Raw genomic sequence first — 18312 nt, forward strand, 5'->3', positions numbered from 1 at the left:
TGTTATGCATTACATATGCATTACACATTGCCCAAAGGGCTTGCATTTGCCTGTATTCCTTGCTGGTAGGGCAAGCCCACTTTCAGCATTCATGCTGCTCAAAGCTGCACTCAAAGAATTTTTCTTTGCAATGCAGGGGTCATATTAATTGATGTGTCAAATCCTTGTCTTTAACCTTCTTCGAAAGTTTTAAAAAATGTTTACCATTCCTGATATGAACAGTTGCAGTAAAAGTTAAGTGACTGAGAAAATAATTAGAACAAAGTGTGAGAAAGAAATATTTTGACTCATAATTTAACTAAAAGTTGGCTTTTATTCATTATTTCTTAAAACAGTGTACTCTTTCAACATTTTCTCAAGAACATAAACTATTTTTTGGAATTTTCCCTTTGCTATATAACAACTATTTCCTTTTTAACATGCTTTTACTTCTGAAACCAAATCTCTCCAAGTAACTTTCAAGTGGTTTTTTGGCCCATCATCATTTTCTCCAATATCAAAGAGATAACTAACATAGCAAAGTGAAGGGAAGCTTCTGAAGATAAATAAAATAGCAAGGACATTCGCTTCCAGTAGAATACCCCTTTCTCTAAGGTCAAGAAACAAGATATTAATTCATTTTGACTAGTGGATGATTATAATTGAGCTTTCTTTATGACTTGCTGTCATGGGCTGAATTGTGTGCTCCTACCAAAATTCGTGTTTAAGTCCTAACACCCAGTACCTCAGAATAGTGGTTGTATTTGGAGATAGGGTCTTTAAAGAGGTAATTAAGTTAAAATGAGGTCATTAGAGTGAGCCCTAATCCAATATGACCAGTGTCCTCATAAAAAGGGGAAATCAGAACACAGACATCTAAATCCATGAGAAGACAGCTACCTACAAGCCAAGGAGAGAGGTCTCAAAAGAAACCAAGCCTGCCAATACCTTGATCTCAAACTTCTAGCCTCCAGAGCTCTGAGAAAATAAATTCGTTAAGTCATTGTGGACAGACTGTCTTCCCAAAATTCATAAATTGAAGCCCTAACCCCCAATGTGACTCTATATTTAGACACAGGGCCTTTAAGAAGGTATTAAAGGTTAAGTGAGGTCATAAAAGCGGGGTCCTAATCTGATTGGACTGTTGTTCGTATAAGAGGAAGAGAAACCAAAGACTCCTCTCCTTCCGTGCGTGCGTGGACAGTACCAGTACAGACAAGAGGTCGAGGAGAAAAGCCTCACCAGAAAACAACCCTGATGGCACTTTAACCTTACATTTCTAGCCCCCGGAACTGTGAAAAAATAAATTTCTTTTGCTTAAGCCACCTAGTCTGGGTACTTTGTTATATGGCAGTCCTAGCAGATTAATACATTTGCCCATCCAGTAATTTATTTTTTTAATTAAATTTATTTGGGTGACATTGGTTAATGAAATAATATAAGTTTCAAGTATAAAATTCAATAATACATTATATGTGTATTGCGCTGTGTGTTCACCACCCAAAGTTAAATTTCCTTCTGTCACCATATATTCGACCCCCTCTACCCCTATCCAATCCAGTAATTTAAAAAGCATTTTTGCTGTTCCATGTCAGAGAAGACGAAGTATTTAAGTGCCCCCATGAAAAAAACAAAACTAACAGCCCAGTTGATGGAAGCTTTTTATGACCTTTCTTACCTTCTTAAAGATTGTATCAGGTGCCAATTCAGATCCATTCAGTGTACGTAACAGGAACATTGGCCAAGATGATACATTCATCTTGTACCCTATTGCAGAAAATAAATTAAATGTCATTAAAAAAAGCCTATGGTATTATAACTAGTTGATATTTAAAGTAGCTTTCATTTGCCATTCTTCTCCAGAGAATAACTTTCTTATCGAGGAACTCAGGAAGTGGTCAAGAGGAGCAGCTGCACCCTCCAATCAGCACTATTGGTTGTACCCACTGTACTCCTTGACAACAATGCTACGGTGGAAGTAGAAACTCTCATTTTAGAGAAGCCACTAGCTAGAGTTCACCAATACACACATATATGCTGGGAACGGGCCAGAATACTCAGGGTGATCCAAGCCAGAACCCAGGACAGCTTCTATTTCTCACCAACAGCCACACAAACAGGGCAAAGGCTGCAAAAGACTTCCAGTCCCTCTTCTTCCTCAGAGCCCCTGCTTTATTTCCTTTCAGAGAAAGACACTTTCCTGTCAAACTCAGCAAATATACACTTATGATGATACATTTCATTGTAAGTAAATTTTACCTCAAAAGAAAAAGAAAATAAACACTAAACTCTAGTTAATGATATGCGTGCTAAAGTATTTAGAGAAAATGTATTGATGCCAATTACTTACTCTGAAATGCTTTTAAAAATAAGATGGATTGATGAATTGCTAGAAGGGCAGATGGACAGATAAGTGATAAAGCAAGTATAGTAAAACCATAATAGTATAACCTAGGTAGTGTGTATGTGAGTGTTCACTGTAAATTTTTCACTTTTTGTGTATGATTGAAATTTTTCGTACAATATGTTAAAAGAAAAAGACAGCTCTCACTTTAGCAATCTTTACACACACTAAACATGATTTCCTCTTAGAATTTTTATCAGATGCTATCAAAATAGACTCAACAGACATCTTTTCTAGATCTTATCAATTAATAGTGAATATCACAGCATCTGGCATGTGTAGCAGGGAGCAAAGGTCTGCTAGTTTCTCTGCTTTCAAGAGGCAATCTGTTTCAAGCAACACTTCCCTGCCTTGATGCCAGAATTGGAGAGAACTTGGCATGCATCCCTGATGGATACATGCGTTAAGACAGGAAGGCACATGAATCACTTGCAACAGGTCCATCAATATGATAAAACATGCAAAAAAGTTCAGCCAGAAAGTCACCCTATAATAACCCTGTACCAAAACACCCTCATCTGACTAGAAAAATAATTACTGCTAGGAAAAAGGCGGGGGGGGGGAATTTGTTACATACTCCTTTAAAATAAATCTGTATTATTAGTGGTATCTAATAAATAGTTATCCACAGCATGGATTTCCCACACTGTGATTAAAATATTGCATGAGAATCATTCTCTGGTCCTTACGCCTTTCTCTTAACCCTCATCTTACCCTATTACATTGTGCATCATGATTTTTCTTAATTTAACATTTTTCTTAATTCTATAAATCCCTAAAGTCAAACAGATTAAAAGGCTAAAAAATAGATGAAAGTGCATATAAAAAATTCAAACACAGATAAAACTAATCTATGGTGTTAGGAAGTCTGGGCAGTGGTTACGTTTGGAAAGGGGGAAACTATGACTGGAGATCAACAGGAGTAGGGCTTCTGGGGTGCTGATAATGTTCTATTTCTTGATTCAGGTGGTGGTTATACAAGTTTATTCATATATAAGCTATAAACTTATGATCTGTACACTTTTATTTTTGTATATAATGCTTTAAAAAATCTTTTAAATAACAACCTTTAAGATTTAAATAAACCTTTTAAAAAGGAAAACGAAATAAGTTGTTATATTAAAATGGAAACTATTCAAAGTACCTAGTGAGCAACTTGACGAAAATTGTGTATTTTTATATGTACTGTCAAAATATATACTAATCAGTATGTACTGCTATGTATTTCATATTTTTAATTAAAATAAACTCTAAAAGTAATTTTAAAAAGAATGATCCTAAATCTAGCTATGTGTTTCAAATGCTGGCAATCATAATAGCTATATTTTCCTTTAAACAAAATATAAAAACATATTACGGTATTGTAAACAGAGAGATAAAATCCAAACAGGGAAGCACTACACCTCAGGTTTATACATATCTCTTACAGAATTCTGATTTAAGAAATGTTTTAAAAATAAACAAAAAAACCATAAATGATATGAAGAAAGAGAAGAAGGCAAAAAACAAAAAACACACACATACCCTAAACCATCTTCTTGGAATAACACATCTCTGGTTAGTTTTTTAAAATATTTTAAACAAAATTAGAAATAATTAGCAATTAGAAAAAGATAGTATAAAAAGATATTGCTAAGAATAGTTCTTATTAATATATTAAATTTTGGTTCTCAGGGAATTTTTCACTAGTAGGAAACAAAAAATCCATTCTCTCATTGTGCCTCACAATAGAGAATTTTCATTTTCAGCACTGTAAAGAAGAAACAAAAACCAAAACCCACCATTCACTCGGAATATAAAAGTGATAAACTAAATCACCTATTTTCTATAGAATATCACAGTATGCCTAAGTCTTGAAAGAGAAAAATTTTGCCCCAAATTAGAGTCATGCACTTTTTACTTTTTAAAAAAGGGTCAAAATTGAGAGATTTGTATGTAAAAACATTTGCTGGTAAGTTTCATATATTTCCTCCTTTTCAAAGACCTAAAGGTACTCACTCCTATACCTCTCAGTGTTTCCTTTCTACTACAGAAAAAATGAAATTCCTAAGTTTGAAACTGGAGTCTGGATGTGGAATTATCCTTCTTCTGTGCTCATCCCAACACAGAAAATGTAGAATGGTTCTGTGGACAATAATGAGAGAGGCAGTGACTTATACCAAATACTATAAACTTCTCTCCCAGAAGGGTTTCTGAATCTGCACGTGTAATCTAGTAGAGCTGGCTTTTGACACCAAGTCTGAAGATAGAATGAGTCTTGCCCTGCAGTGGTGAACCATCGGCACACGATTACCCAATGTGTACTTAAGTGGAACTCCATAACATATGGTACTGATGAGTTCTTCTCGCATACATTCTCCATAGTAACCACCTGACTACTTATTTGCAAGAATATCTAGGAGAAGAGATCCTTGAAAGGCCACCTAAAACTATTTCTACTGAATACTACATTAGTAAGAATATGTTATTTTAAAACTGTTTATCCTTACCCAGTGGAGGCTGAAGTAAGTCCCCTTGCTTTTCACATGTCCCAACAGGCTGTATGTCTGCAGAATCAACGAGCCTCCAGAAATCGTTGGTGTTATCACTACCATCTAGGCGTAAACGCAGCCTGGCACCAGTCATTCCAACGATGGTGGCAATGCATATTGAAGTCATATTGCGAGGGTCACGGGCTTCCAATTTCATACCAACTTTAAAGTCATTAGTCGGTGGAATCTCGGACTATATAAATATACACACACATATGTATATGTGTGTACACACACACAATTTTATTAAAATGCATCAACTTTAAACAAATGGTCAGTTATGTTACCAGAATACTTGAGGAGTATTTTAAGTTAACAGTCACAGCAGATGGTAACCAAAGTAAGAATTACAAGGGTCAATAAAAAGATCTCCAAACCCTCTCCTTGGCTTGACATGTGGCATAAAAACACTGTCCACTCCTGGTCTTACTCATCTTCCCACTTTCAGGCAACCCAGATACAGTCTCTAAGATGCACCCTGAATGGCTTTCTAATAAGAATCTGATTAGGCCACTCCCCTTGAAATAAATCAACTGGCAGCTCACTACTGCCTAAGATATAAAGTACAAGTGCTCGGTACAGTTTAAAAGCCTTTAACCTTTAACCTCATTCCCACACTATTACCTCTACCCACTTTGTGCTCCAGCCATCCCATGCCATCCCTCAACACTCAGGTTCTTATACACCCATGTACCTTTGTTTTGTATGTTCTCTCTACCTGGAGTATCCTTCCCCTCATTCCAACCATCTCAATAGCACCTCTTCTGTGAGCTCCCCCTATAGAGTTATCACACTTCTCAATTATTTACATGTCTGTCTTTTCCTTCAGACGAGCAGTCATAGGGGCTTAATATACTTGACACTGAGTAAATTCTTAATGAATGAATGCAAAGAGATTATCTGGCTCTTAAATGGCACTACCATAATCCCACTATCTCCTCTCACTACTTGAATCTAACAATCACAAAGACACCTTTCAACAAGTTAATAGTTTACATTAATATACCAATATCTAGAGAATTGTGGCAAACCTGTCTGAAACACTCGGAAGGAGCACTTAAAGATCCAGTCTCTTTCAAGTAAGTATCCCACTGGAAATCATCTGGAAAAAATATACAAAATAGGTTGTTTTTTTTGTATTATTCAGTATTTACAATATGTATACTAACTTTCAGGAATAAAATGGGTTTTAGTTCTATGTCTTTAAAAATACATTCTAAAGAGCAGATCCAAACTTCTTGATCTACATTTGATTATCAACATGAAATAAAAAATAAGACAACTGCCTGATAATAATGGCTCTGATATAAATTACAAGCTAGATCTTCTTAGCATAATAAAGACTACAGCACAGTGATTCTAAAAATGTGGACTCTAGAAACACCTAAAAGACTTTTACAGAGTAATAGCAAATTCTACTCATTTGTCTCTAAATTTACTCGATACATGTGTTTTTACCATTTTGTTCCATTAATGTGAAGCCGCTTTGTTTTTCATGGGGAGCTAAAGGTGTTTAGGTGTGTGGTCTAACAAAATTTTACCCCTGCAATGCTTTATGGAAAGAAGAAAATCAGAGAACCAGAGTTGTTTCTCAATTCACTAGGTCTCCATCCAGGTGTCAAGAATATGGCGGCAGAACAAAATGTAAACCAGTCATTGGTACAGTCACTAATATGAATTATTTTAACGATCTACATCCTCTACAAACTCTTGTTATCTTTTCTCTCTTAGTCTTAATAATACTTTATAATGCTAGTGGAGAAGGTCAGAAAGTAGTATACTCTGCCTGGCTCGAACACTTCAATTCATGTGCCAGTCAGATGCCAAAGACACTGAGAGAAAGACTTGATAGCTGTATTAAAGGTACAATTAATTCATACAAAGTTTAATTCTCATCAACCACGAGGTTTTTCTAAACTCTTATTTAATTTCCTCATGATAAAAATATTGATTTTGACAGTTCCCCTTCCTGGGGGAATCTCTGTTACTGGCCTATTAGATAGGATATCTAAGGCTATAACACACTTCATACACATACGCGCGCGCGCGCACACACACACACACACACACACACACACACACACACATGCATGTGAAGTGCTGATAATATTAAACAACAAGCTTTTCAGAAAACAAACAATCAAAAAGCCTGACTCATAGTGTTTGCAGATTTCTATGATGTAAACACTATCACCATAGCTGACTGCAAGGTGCCAAGGTGAGGTCACCAACCATAAAGTTGGAAAGAGATGTGCACAATCGGCTCTCCCAAGATGGTGTGAACCAGCTTCATGATACCACCAATATGTGTGTATGTATTCTTATGTATGCACACATATTATATATGGTATTAAGCATGTCATACATAACATTGTACACCCTGCTTTTTTTAACTTAAAAATAAATCTTAAGAGACTGTCCCATTTTAAAAAATACTGTGTTTAAGTCCACTTCCAGACTATGTGAAGCAAGTACTACCAGATGCTAAAAGGCATACAGCACAATGTCTAGAATATAGGCTCTGGAGTTGAACCTGCCTTCTTCCCATCTGGCTCTGCCTCTTACTAGCTATGTGACCTTACTAGCAAGTCGTTTCACCTGCTCAGCTTCAATTCTTTCTTCTATAAAATGAGAATGTAATAAATATGGTACAAGGTATTTTATTAATTAAGCGAAGTAGCATACATGTAAGTCACTCAATAAATGGTGTTATTATAAAACTAAATGTCATAGTTGTGCTTGAATTTATAAATACGGGATAGTTTTCTCAAATGTGAAAACTGAGACTGATAGCTCCAAAATTAAACTGACCAAGATATTTCAGTGACCTCCTAAGCACTAACCTGACAATCAGAAGACCTGAAATTCTAACTGAAGCTCCACTGCCATATGGTCTTAGAGAGCATTAAAAACAAAAAGAACAACAAAACAAAACATGAATGGGAAAAAATCTGGCTAAGATGTCATTAAGGAGCTGACATCCCAGGAAGAAGAAAGTATTAGTTAGAAATAATGACTGGGGAACTAAAACCATTTCGCAATTGTACCTTACAAAACTAAAATTCTTCCACAAACCAGATATATCCGTAAAAATTTTTCAGTGACATTGGAAAAGACTTAATACATCTCTGTAACATAATTTTTAAAATATTCTATCACCACTTGTGTCTGAATGGGCTCTAATTTGAGCTAGCAAATCCTTTATACCGGTGTGCTTTTATATGACCATTTTCTATTACATTGCAAGCTAATGACCATATGTAGGATTTAACCATTGCAGCCTTAATTTTTTTTTTTTATTCAAAAGGCAAAACTTTTAGTCTGCAACACTGTTCAGCTTGGCTGTCCATGTGCTGAGACTCTACCAATAACATAGCAACAGGCTTTACTAATTTAGATTTGAACACATCTACAACAATGCCACAGCTGGAATTCCTGACCAGGAGCCAAAATAGAAAATCTCAGCCAAGCCTGAGGTCCCAGTCTGCCTCTGCATCTTATCCTCATTGACAGATGAGGTGAAGAATGTTATTCCCTATCAGAAAATAAGCCTGGGAACTGATAGGTTTGTTCATGAGGCAAGTGTACACACATAACCATGTGATCTGATTATTTGCACATAACATGTCCATGGTCCCTTCTTGTTTGACTTGTAATCTATTCTAGTCCATTATTTGTCCAAACACCTTTTGGCAAATTGAACATAATCTATATAAGCCCCCTGGTCTTCTCCAGAGTAAATCAGAATGATGTCTTCCACCAGTGTGAGCCTTGGGTTCAGAGTATCTGGAAAGAAGATAGCCAAAATATCTAGAGCTGGAAGCTTCTCAGCTGAATGATCACAGCGCCCACTACTTTACAGCATTTTTAACAACTGTAACTGAGCATTTAATGTCTATCTTGTCTCCTAAACTCAAAGAGGGCAGGAATCATGATTGTCTTATACATCACTAGATCCCATAGAAAGTCACCAGTATGTGCCAGGCACTGTCCTAGGTACTGGAGATGCAGCAATTAATACACAAAAATCCTGGCTCTCTTGGAGCTTACCTTCTAGCAGTCACTCACTGATTTCTAAGGTCAGGGCCCTAAGAAATACCTGCAGATGTCTGTCAATTTAATTAAGTAATCTCACTTTTTAAATCAAAAGTTTGAGAATTTTGAAAAGTTACTAGTTTCAACCTTTAAGAATATATTTTTTTCAAATTTACTTTTGTGAAATTGTTGGAATGGCAGATCTATAGAGATAAAAAGTAGGTAAGTGGTTCGCTAGAGCTGGGGAAGGAGAGAGGCACTGGGGGAAAATAAATAAGTGACTGCTAACTGGGTACAGGATTTTTTAGGGTGATGAAAATGTTCTAAAACTGATTGTGGTGGTGGTCGCACAATTATGTGTATATACTGAGAACCACTGAAGTGTATACTTTAAATAGGTGGATTGTATTATGGTATGTGAATTATCTCTCAGCAAAATTGTTATATTAAAAAAAACAGATGGGGAGGAATCTGTAGGGATGACTCTAACCTAATGGCCTCCATTTCCTTGGAGGGATTTAGAGGTTGGAGGAAAGAACTAAGGACCAAATAAGGCCAATGGGAAAAATAAGGAAGCACTGAGGGACCACTGGTCAGAGAGAATGGTTCCATGGGGATTACCTCTATAGGCAATGTTCCTGTAGGAACAGAAAGTCATGTGTAAACTGCTCCAAGGGTGGGACTGGCAGGTACAACAGAAAGACAAGGGGCAAGAGGTTTGCCTGAAATCTCTGGTAAACACGATAAGTTTGCTATAGTACTTTTTGTTCAGCCTTTTGTGTGCATATGACTTATTTTCTCATTTTCCTTAAAAATAGGTACAACGGATCGATATGTCTCATAAGTCTTTTGATCTATAGGCTCCACCTCTTTTTTTCTTTTCTCCTCTTCCCCTAGCAATTTTTTTGCTGATGATACCAATTTAGAATTTTCCTGAGTCTATCTCCTGAGTCTCTGATGCAGTACTATACATGCACTGTTCACAATAAGGAACTTAAAACATGAATTAATAACTCGGTATGAATAAATAAAATTAACATTTACTGAACATTTATGATGTACCTAGGCATTATATTAGGTGCTTTATACTCATTTTCTTTATTTAAATTCCAATGATCCCATAAGATAAGTAGTATTATCTCTGTGCGACAGAGAAGGAAAAAGAGACTAAGAATCTTGAGTATTTTTGCCAAGGTCACAGGGCCAATAAAGAATGAGGCCAGGATTCTAGGACAGGTCTGTCAGACCTCCCAATGCCTAACCCTTTATCCACTGAACTGTCTTTTGATCATCAAAAAAGGACTTTCACATTGACTCTAATGTCAGAAGAAGGGTTTTTATTAATAATCATTTTAAACTGGAAACACATGGTAATAATTAGATATCTTTAAATTTGGCAAAATTTGCATTAAAATACATGGCTATCTTTTTACTTAATGTCATACCAATTTATCTCTAAGTAAAACCAAAGTAAATTTTTCAAACTAAAATACTATTTTTTGACCTTCCTTATTGCTTACATTTTATATTTACAGACCTTTACTGTACACAGACTATATCAAAAGCAATGAGTTTATATTAACACTGAGTGAAGAAAAATATGTTGTATTGAACTGCTTTAAAAACCTACCATTTTGCATAGAAGATGTGCCTGAGTGAGGAGCTTTCCCTTGATTCTCCTTCTTGACATCCATTGAACCTTAAAAAAAGAAAATCATGAGCAATACTGGAAGACCATAGCAATAGTCTGAAAGAGCACTTAGAAAAACTATAAACTGAAACTATTTTCTGATAGGAGCCAGTTTTAATTTTATAATTAATATTCTAATTTTCTACATAGGACTTCTTTTTTTAACATACTATGTACCTTATAATTTGATCATTTATTTTGTTTATTGTATGCCTCACTCCACTTAAATGTTATCTCCAAAAGGACAGTGATTTATTTATTTTATTTAGTCTGTTTTGTTCACTGCTATATCTTCAGTGCCTAGAACTGGCATGCAATATCACCCTCAAACATTTGTTAGATGAATAAATAAATACACCAAATGAGCTGAGTTGATCCTTACAATATTCAAATTAACATGCCCTAGAAATAGAGTGGATGCTTTTGAGAGTTTAAAACATAACAGGGAAGCTAGAATATAATGTAATTCAACGGACTAGGCAGAATTTTTTCTCTGTGCCAATGTGAGGAGCTCAAACAGTGCTAAACCTGTGACTTCACCAAATCTAAGATATTACATTATTTTGCCCACATATATTATAGTACATACCTCTTAAAGTACTCATTTTTAAAAATATTAATCATAATACTGTTATGCTGAAAAAATTAATCAAAATTCCTTAATATCATCAAATAAGCAGTCAGTGTTCACATCTCCCCAGTTGTCCTAATTAAGTGTGTCTGTTTGAATCAGGACCCAAATAAAGTCTATACATAGTAATGGTTGATATGTCTCATAAGTCTTTTGATCTATAGGCTCCACCTCTTTTTTTCTTTTCCCCTCTTCCCCTAGCAATTTTTTTGCTGATGATACCAATTTAGAATTTTCCAAACTGGATTTTGCTGACTGTCTCCTCATATGTTCTTCTGGTCCTTATATTTTCTCTAAATTGGTATTGATATTTTGATCAAGAGTTCAATCAAAGTCAGGTTTGGCTTTTTTGTGGGGAGGATAGGAGAGATGACTTCATAGGTTGTGTTGAATACTTCTCATAGGAGGCTCCTAGTATTTAGTTCTATAGAGTGAAACTTCCCCTCTTCAACCATTGTTACCCTGAGGTGCAGGTCACATAGAGAAGTTGCATTCTCCACAGATTACCAGTAAGTTTTCTTTTTCGGTATCATTATGAACTCATGAATTTAATCATATCTGATATGTTTCCATCTATTGCTGTTTTACCCTATCGATGCTCAAATTGTCAAGCAACAAGCTTCTTAAAGAAAGATCTATGAGTTATTCCAGGTATACCATTTAAGATAACAGATCTACTTTCTGGTTATGACTGAGTGACTCTTCAAGATATGTGAACACTTGAAGAGGATATATGGGTTGCTTTCTATTTAAATGACTTGGCTAGTACAAAGAAAGTACATACTTATATTTACTAAATAGTTCTACAGTAAGATTTTCTAATAGGTAAGAAAATAAAACTGTAAAGCTAAAGTAAAGAATCTTGTTACAGAGACTACACTAAACTAATACACTTGACAAATTGGGAACAGCAGAGGACAACAATCAGCATTCAGCCAAAGAAAGTCAAGAGAAGACACGGGACTTGAACAGGGTCTTAAAGGAAGAACAGGATTTAAGATAGCAAAGGTGTGATGTATATATTATGAGAGAGAAAATTCAACTCAAAATAGTGCAAATGAGGAGAAAAGTGAGAAGGACAGTGAGAAGCCTTCTCACTAGAACAAAACAAAATGAAGCATTTTTAATCACTCATATTAGAGTTAGAAGATTTGTATTCTGATTTTGGCATTGTCACAGACTGTTGTTATGACCTGTTCACTTAACCTCCCTGAGCATCAGTTTTCTCATTTACAAAACGAGGAAGACAAAATTATCTTTAATAGCTATTCATTTCTAAAATTCTGATTCTAAGCACCTAACATCTATTAAAAAGGCTTTTTCAAAAAAAGTTCAGTCTACCAAAAGATACTCATTCCAAACGAATAACTAAAAATATTATCATCTTTAGACATGTGAATCTTACCTTCATTCACTGTTCGCCCCATTCTACCCCTTTCTGGTATTATTTCCTACAAGGAGAAAAAACAATCAATGCCTCCTTTTAGCACAACACATTTCTAAAGGATGGTATTATTAGAAATCAGTTGTAGAGTAAGATCATTTTAATCTCTTTCCCTTGAATAAAAATGATATGTTTTAGTAGTTGCTAAGGGCTGGGGGAGGACTGGGGAGTGACTTGCTAATGGGTGTGGGTATGAGTAAGGAGTTTCTTTTTTGAGGCGATGAAAATGTTCTGGTATTAGGTAGTGGTGATTGATGCACAATCTTGAAAACACACTAAAAATCACTAAATTGTGTACTTTAAAAGGGTAAATTTTGTGGTTAAATGAATAAAAAAGAGCAGATGGTAAGTTGGTAGAGTTGGGATTCAAACTGAGGGCTATTTCAAAAGCTCCTTAAGCTCATTTTACCGAGAGGTGGAAGAATCATGACTGTGTTGGTGAAACTTATAGAACTGCAGGAGTCAAGTCTAACAAGACAATGACTTGTTAAAAGGCCTGTGTATTTTGAGGCACTAATTCATTCATTAATTCAAACTTTTCCTGCATGTCCTTAGTATGACAGGTACTCTACAACAAAGATAAATAATACACTGTCCTTGCCCTCCAACAGCTCCGTCTAGTTGGAAATAGGCATATTAACAAAATGCAATGTGAGTGCTATAAAAGAGATATGTACACAGGAATACTTAATATAGCATAAGGATTATCTACCTCCTATTACTCTGTGTGCCTGTAGTCAGAACATGATGATGTGTATAACGGAAGATAATTTGTTATGTAAAAGAAGCCTACGGAGAATACATTCGTTAAGCCAACCAAAACACCTTCCACATCCTCCGCATCTCTGATTCAAAAGACTTACACTCAAGCATCACTTTCCGCAAACTTGCTCCTTCTGATATTTTTGCTTCTCTTACTACCACCACTAGTTTTCCAGGTACTTGGCCTTAAAATTGTAGGTATGATTGAATGTGTGAGGTTCTCTTCTTTCACTCATACATTCGATCAGTGGCCAACATGCACTGTCTCATTTCCCTTTCCCTTGCCACTAGTTTACACCCTCATTAGCTCCCACCTGGTCTAATACCATAGCCACCTACCTTGTCTCATCACAAGGGTCTCTCCCTACATGTCAGATATGGTCTGAGTTGTTTTCTGTCCAAATCACCTTCCTGTTTCAATAACTTCATTGACTATTGACTTAAACAAAACATCTTCTGTGAGGCACACTTAAGGCCCCTCACAATTTCAAAGCCAGCTGACATCTACCACCTATCACTATCCCGTGTCCTATCTGCATGAGATACCTTTTCCTCCTCTTCTGCCTCTTGAAATCCTGTACAACCTTTAAGGTCTAACACAAATACAACCTCCTTCTTGAAGCCTTTCTCGTTCCTTTCTACATTACTACCATCTGTTTCCAGGTGTGAGCTAGTCATTTATTTAACAAATACTTGCAGAATTCTTATTATGTGCTTGATGCTGTGTGGACAGAAGATATACTATCTACTACAAAAGAGCCTGAAATCTAGTGTGTGTTTGGGGAGGCGGTACTTTTAACAAATAATTCCCCAAACAGAATAAAAAACAGGCTTTATTAAAAGAGGCAAAAATGGTGCTCCATGAGAAGATAGAAGGTACAATTAACTGGGAATGTAAAAGAAAGTTTCTCAAAAAAAGTAGCACTTGAATTGGCCCTTTAAAGATGAGCATTTCAATGAACAGAGAAGACAGAAAGGAATTTCAGGCCGAAGACATAAAAAGAGCAGAGACTACAGAAGCTCCTGCCTCCTCTATTTCATTAAGAAATGCTGGAGTTGCTCAGGTTCTTTCTGGGCTCTCACCTCCCTCCACAGTCCCTCAGGGACCATGGCTTTAGGAGCCACCCATGCAGACAACTCACAAAGCATTACCTCCCCTTCCCAGATCTCTCTTCTGAAAGTCAGACTAGAATATTTAAATTGATTGAATATTCACTACAACTGCCAGGATGCTGTCAAGTAAGGACTATAATCTAGTGGCTAAAGAAAAAGACAAAGTGAAATATAGAGAGGGTGCTGAATCCAAGCAGATTAGTAAAGGGAGAGTCCATGGAGGGAGTGAAGGCACTTACCAACTTTAATCAGAGAGCAAAAAAGCTGTGTTACAATCAACCAATGAATTTGTGAGTTATATTAAAACAAGTCCCATTACTATGCAAAGGGGTTTGGTCCAAAAAAGTTGAGAATGGTCACACATAGAAGGTATACCCAGGTTCCTATGTTCTTTTCTCAAATCCATAACTCGTAAGTTAATTCTTAATCTCAACTAGTATTGACTGCTCCCATTAGTTAAGTGATATTATAATCCTACAGTGTGAAGATATATTTATAGAGATAACTAAAAGTAAATCTTTGAGGATCTAAAAAAATAAATCCATGTACCATGTTCACAAATTGAAAGACTTCTTGGATAGGTATAAAAATGCACTAACCATACTGATAAACTGAATTCAACCATAATTCAATTTTGTTTCTCCAAAGGCACTATTTAATCAAGATGAAGAGGTACTGGCATAAGGACAGACTTACAGATTGATGGAATGGAATAAGAGTCCTGAAAGATACATATATATATGATCAGTAGGTTTTCAACAAAAGTGCCAAGATAATTTCAATGGAGAAAGGATAGTTTTTTTTCTTTCCAACATATGGTGCTGGACCATATCCATATATTAAAAAATGCAAAAACAACACTTATCTCACAAGATACACAAAAATTATCTTTAAATAGATCATAAATCTAAATGTAAAGCCTAAAATTATAAAATTTCTAGAGAACATAGACCTTGTGACTTTGAATGAGACAATGATTTCTTAGATATGGCACAAAAAAGTACAATGCATAAAAGAGAAAATTAATAAACTGGACTTCATCAAAACTAACACTGCTCTTTAAATGATACTATTAAGAAAATAAAAGGATAAAAACACATATCTGATTTTTAAAAATCTATATCCAGAATATATAAAGAACTCTTACAACTCAATTTTTAAAAGACCAACAGCCCAATAAAACATAATTGGCAAACGATTTGAACAATCGCTTCGCTAAAGAAGACATGAATGGCCAACAAGCATGTAAAAATATGCTCAACGTCATTAGTATTCAGGGAAGCACAAATTAAAACCACAATGAGAAACCACTGCACAAATGGCTAAAATTAAAAAGGCTGACAATGTTGGTGAGGATGTGGAATAGGATCTCTCATATGTGTTGGGAGGAATATAAAACGAGTATTTCTATAAAAACAACTTCTTAGAGTTAGACACAAAGCAGTGAGTTGTCTGAAGACAATCAAAAGTGAGCTTGTGTCCACTGTGGTAATTTAAGGATTCTTTCGGGGTAATGATAAAATCAAAAGCATTCGCCCTAAACACTTTTCTTTAACTCTTAAAGTAGACAGCCTTCACTGTTTTCCCTCTTGAGCCATGTATATATACATGTATTCCACAGCATCTAGAACAGTACTAAGCACAAGGTAAATTCAAACTGAACACCTGAGTGAATATTCACCAACCTTAAAACAATATTTCTTTTCAAATATTCTGAAATTTGTGCATTTTGTTGGAGATTTGTTTTCTCTCACCAATATTCTTGCTATCCAAGTTTTATATTTGGTATATGCAGATGTGTAAATTATCATTCAATCTAGGCACTAGATCTAAGATCAAAGTGAATGTTTAAGCTTACTTATGAGCATAAAGATTTCTGTATTAGAAAGTATCACCACTACTGAGCTCTCAAACTATAAGAGCTAATCCATTTAAGCCAGTCGACAGAATAATCTTTTTTGTTTCACTTAAACACAGGATTTTGTTTACAGACATTTATTTACAGACAAAGGGTATAATCACATGTGTCAAGGGTTTATGCCCACAAGAATCAAAGAGGAAAGGCCTCTGGGAGCCCCCATGCAGGGGTCCAAGGCTGTATTTCCACCCAATATTTCCACTCAACAGCAAATATAAAAGCAAGTCTTGTGTAATACAAGTTGTTTATCTGCTCACCTCTCCTCACAGATTGTAAAGTGACTAAGAATACAGACCACACATTACTCTTCCTTGAGCTCTCCCACAGCTAGCACAAAAGCTTGCACTAAAAAAAGTACTCAAATGTTCACTGATAGTGACTAACAGTGACTAAAATTCACTCTAAGTGTATATACAGGTCTGTATAGAATTATATGATTATTTAAGTATGGGGAAGAAAGATTATTTAAGTACAGGGAGAAACACAGGACACATACTAGCTGTGAATAAGGCTTATCTGGGAGGGTAAAGGTGATAGTGTGTGCTGGTTGGGGGGGGAGGTATTTTATAACTACACCCCCTATGTAATATAATCCTATTTCTATAAAACTGTGTGCAAGTTTACATAAAGTAATGCAAAAATATTCTGGTGACCCTCCTTTTTTGCTTCACAGGGTGATGAGATTTTAGGTGACCTTTATTTTCTTCCTTATATTTTCATATTATTTGAATTCTTTACAATGGTATGTATTAAATAATCAGAGAAAGTTATTTTCATGGGGGCGGGAAGAATGCCCTGATATTTTTTAATGATCCCTAAATATTGTTATATTATTAAGAAGCTCTATACATGCAGTGTTGGTCTATCATATAAGTTAAACAAATTATATGTATTCTTCAAGAAAAAAATTTATACTGTGATGATTACTGGTAGCTATATCAATTATGTGTAAATATTATTTCAAGTCTTTAAAGCCATGACAAATTATTTCATCTGTGAGTCTTGGTTTTCCCATGTGTAAATTAAAGCTAATACCATCTACACTTCATAGTGTAGTCATGAAAATTAAAATAAGATAGTATAGGTAGAGCACCCAGCATAGTATCATGAATAAGTGGAAGCTCCAAGACTGTTTTCTATCCCACCCCATCTGCCCTAATTAAAATTCCATGAGATGAGTGAGTTTTACCATTAACACTTAACGTTAAGTTGTAAAATAAAACTATGTTCTTACTTTGATTCATGAGCATTACTTAATCAGTCTTTCAAAGTATAGACCAAAAAGGTGTTTAAAGAAACAGAAATACTTCAAATATATGGTAATGGAAGGAAACTAGACTTCAGGTTGTGAGCACACAATTGAGTATACAGATGTCGTACTATAATGTTGCACATCTGAAATTTATATAGTTATTAACCAATGTTACCCCAATAAATTTAATAAAAATTAAAATTAAAAAAAGAAACAGAAATGCTAAGTTTAAGTCATTCTTAAATTAAGCAGTAATAAAGATACCCATACATATATATATATATACGTATGCACGCACATATATCCTAATAACTGATGTAATCCCATTCAAAACTAACACAAGCATTTTTATCATGAACTTCAAAATTGGGCCTTAACATGCCCTATTGTTTCAATTGTGTGTATGTATATAATTTGTATTAAATTTAGCCCTTTATTTCCTTTTTCAAAGTGTCTGTCTTCTTACTAATATGTTGTCTGCCTGATTAATCAAATTCTAAGAGAAATTTATTTCATTGCGGAAATATTCATTTTTTTCTTGTATTTGTACAGA

The 18312-nt window shown here is 35.2% G+C and overlaps 1 protein-coding gene across 1 annotated transcript in view; it reads right to left on the bottom strand.

Moving 5' to 3' along the window:
* SCML2 (Scm polycomb group protein like 2) overlaps positions 1–12716 on the bottom strand; it is an 80589-nt gene extending 67873 nt beyond the window's left edge. Inside the window, exons 1-5 of the mRNA XM_011362997.1 lie at positions 12676–12716; positions 10580–10648; positions 5946–6016; positions 4873–5107; positions 1658–1746 (exon numbers count right to left, since the gene is read on the bottom strand). Coding sequence (XP_011361299.1) covers positions 1658–1746; positions 4873–5107; positions 5946–6016; positions 10580–10648; positions 12676–12697 — 486 coding nt within the window. The 5' untranslated portion in view covers positions 12698–12716. The remainder of the gene's footprint in view (positions 1–1657; positions 1747–4872; positions 5108–5945; positions 6017–10579; positions 10649–12675) is intronic.
* Positions 12717–18312: the final 5596 nt, after the last annotated feature.

This window comes from Pteropus vampyrus, unplaced genomic scaffold (assembly GCF_000151845.1).
Source record: "Pteropus vampyrus isolate Shadow unplaced genomic scaffold, Pvam_2.0 Scaffold81, whole genome shotgun sequence".
NCBI lineage: Eukaryota > Metazoa > Chordata > Mammalia > Chiroptera > Pteropodidae > Pteropus > Pteropus vampyrus.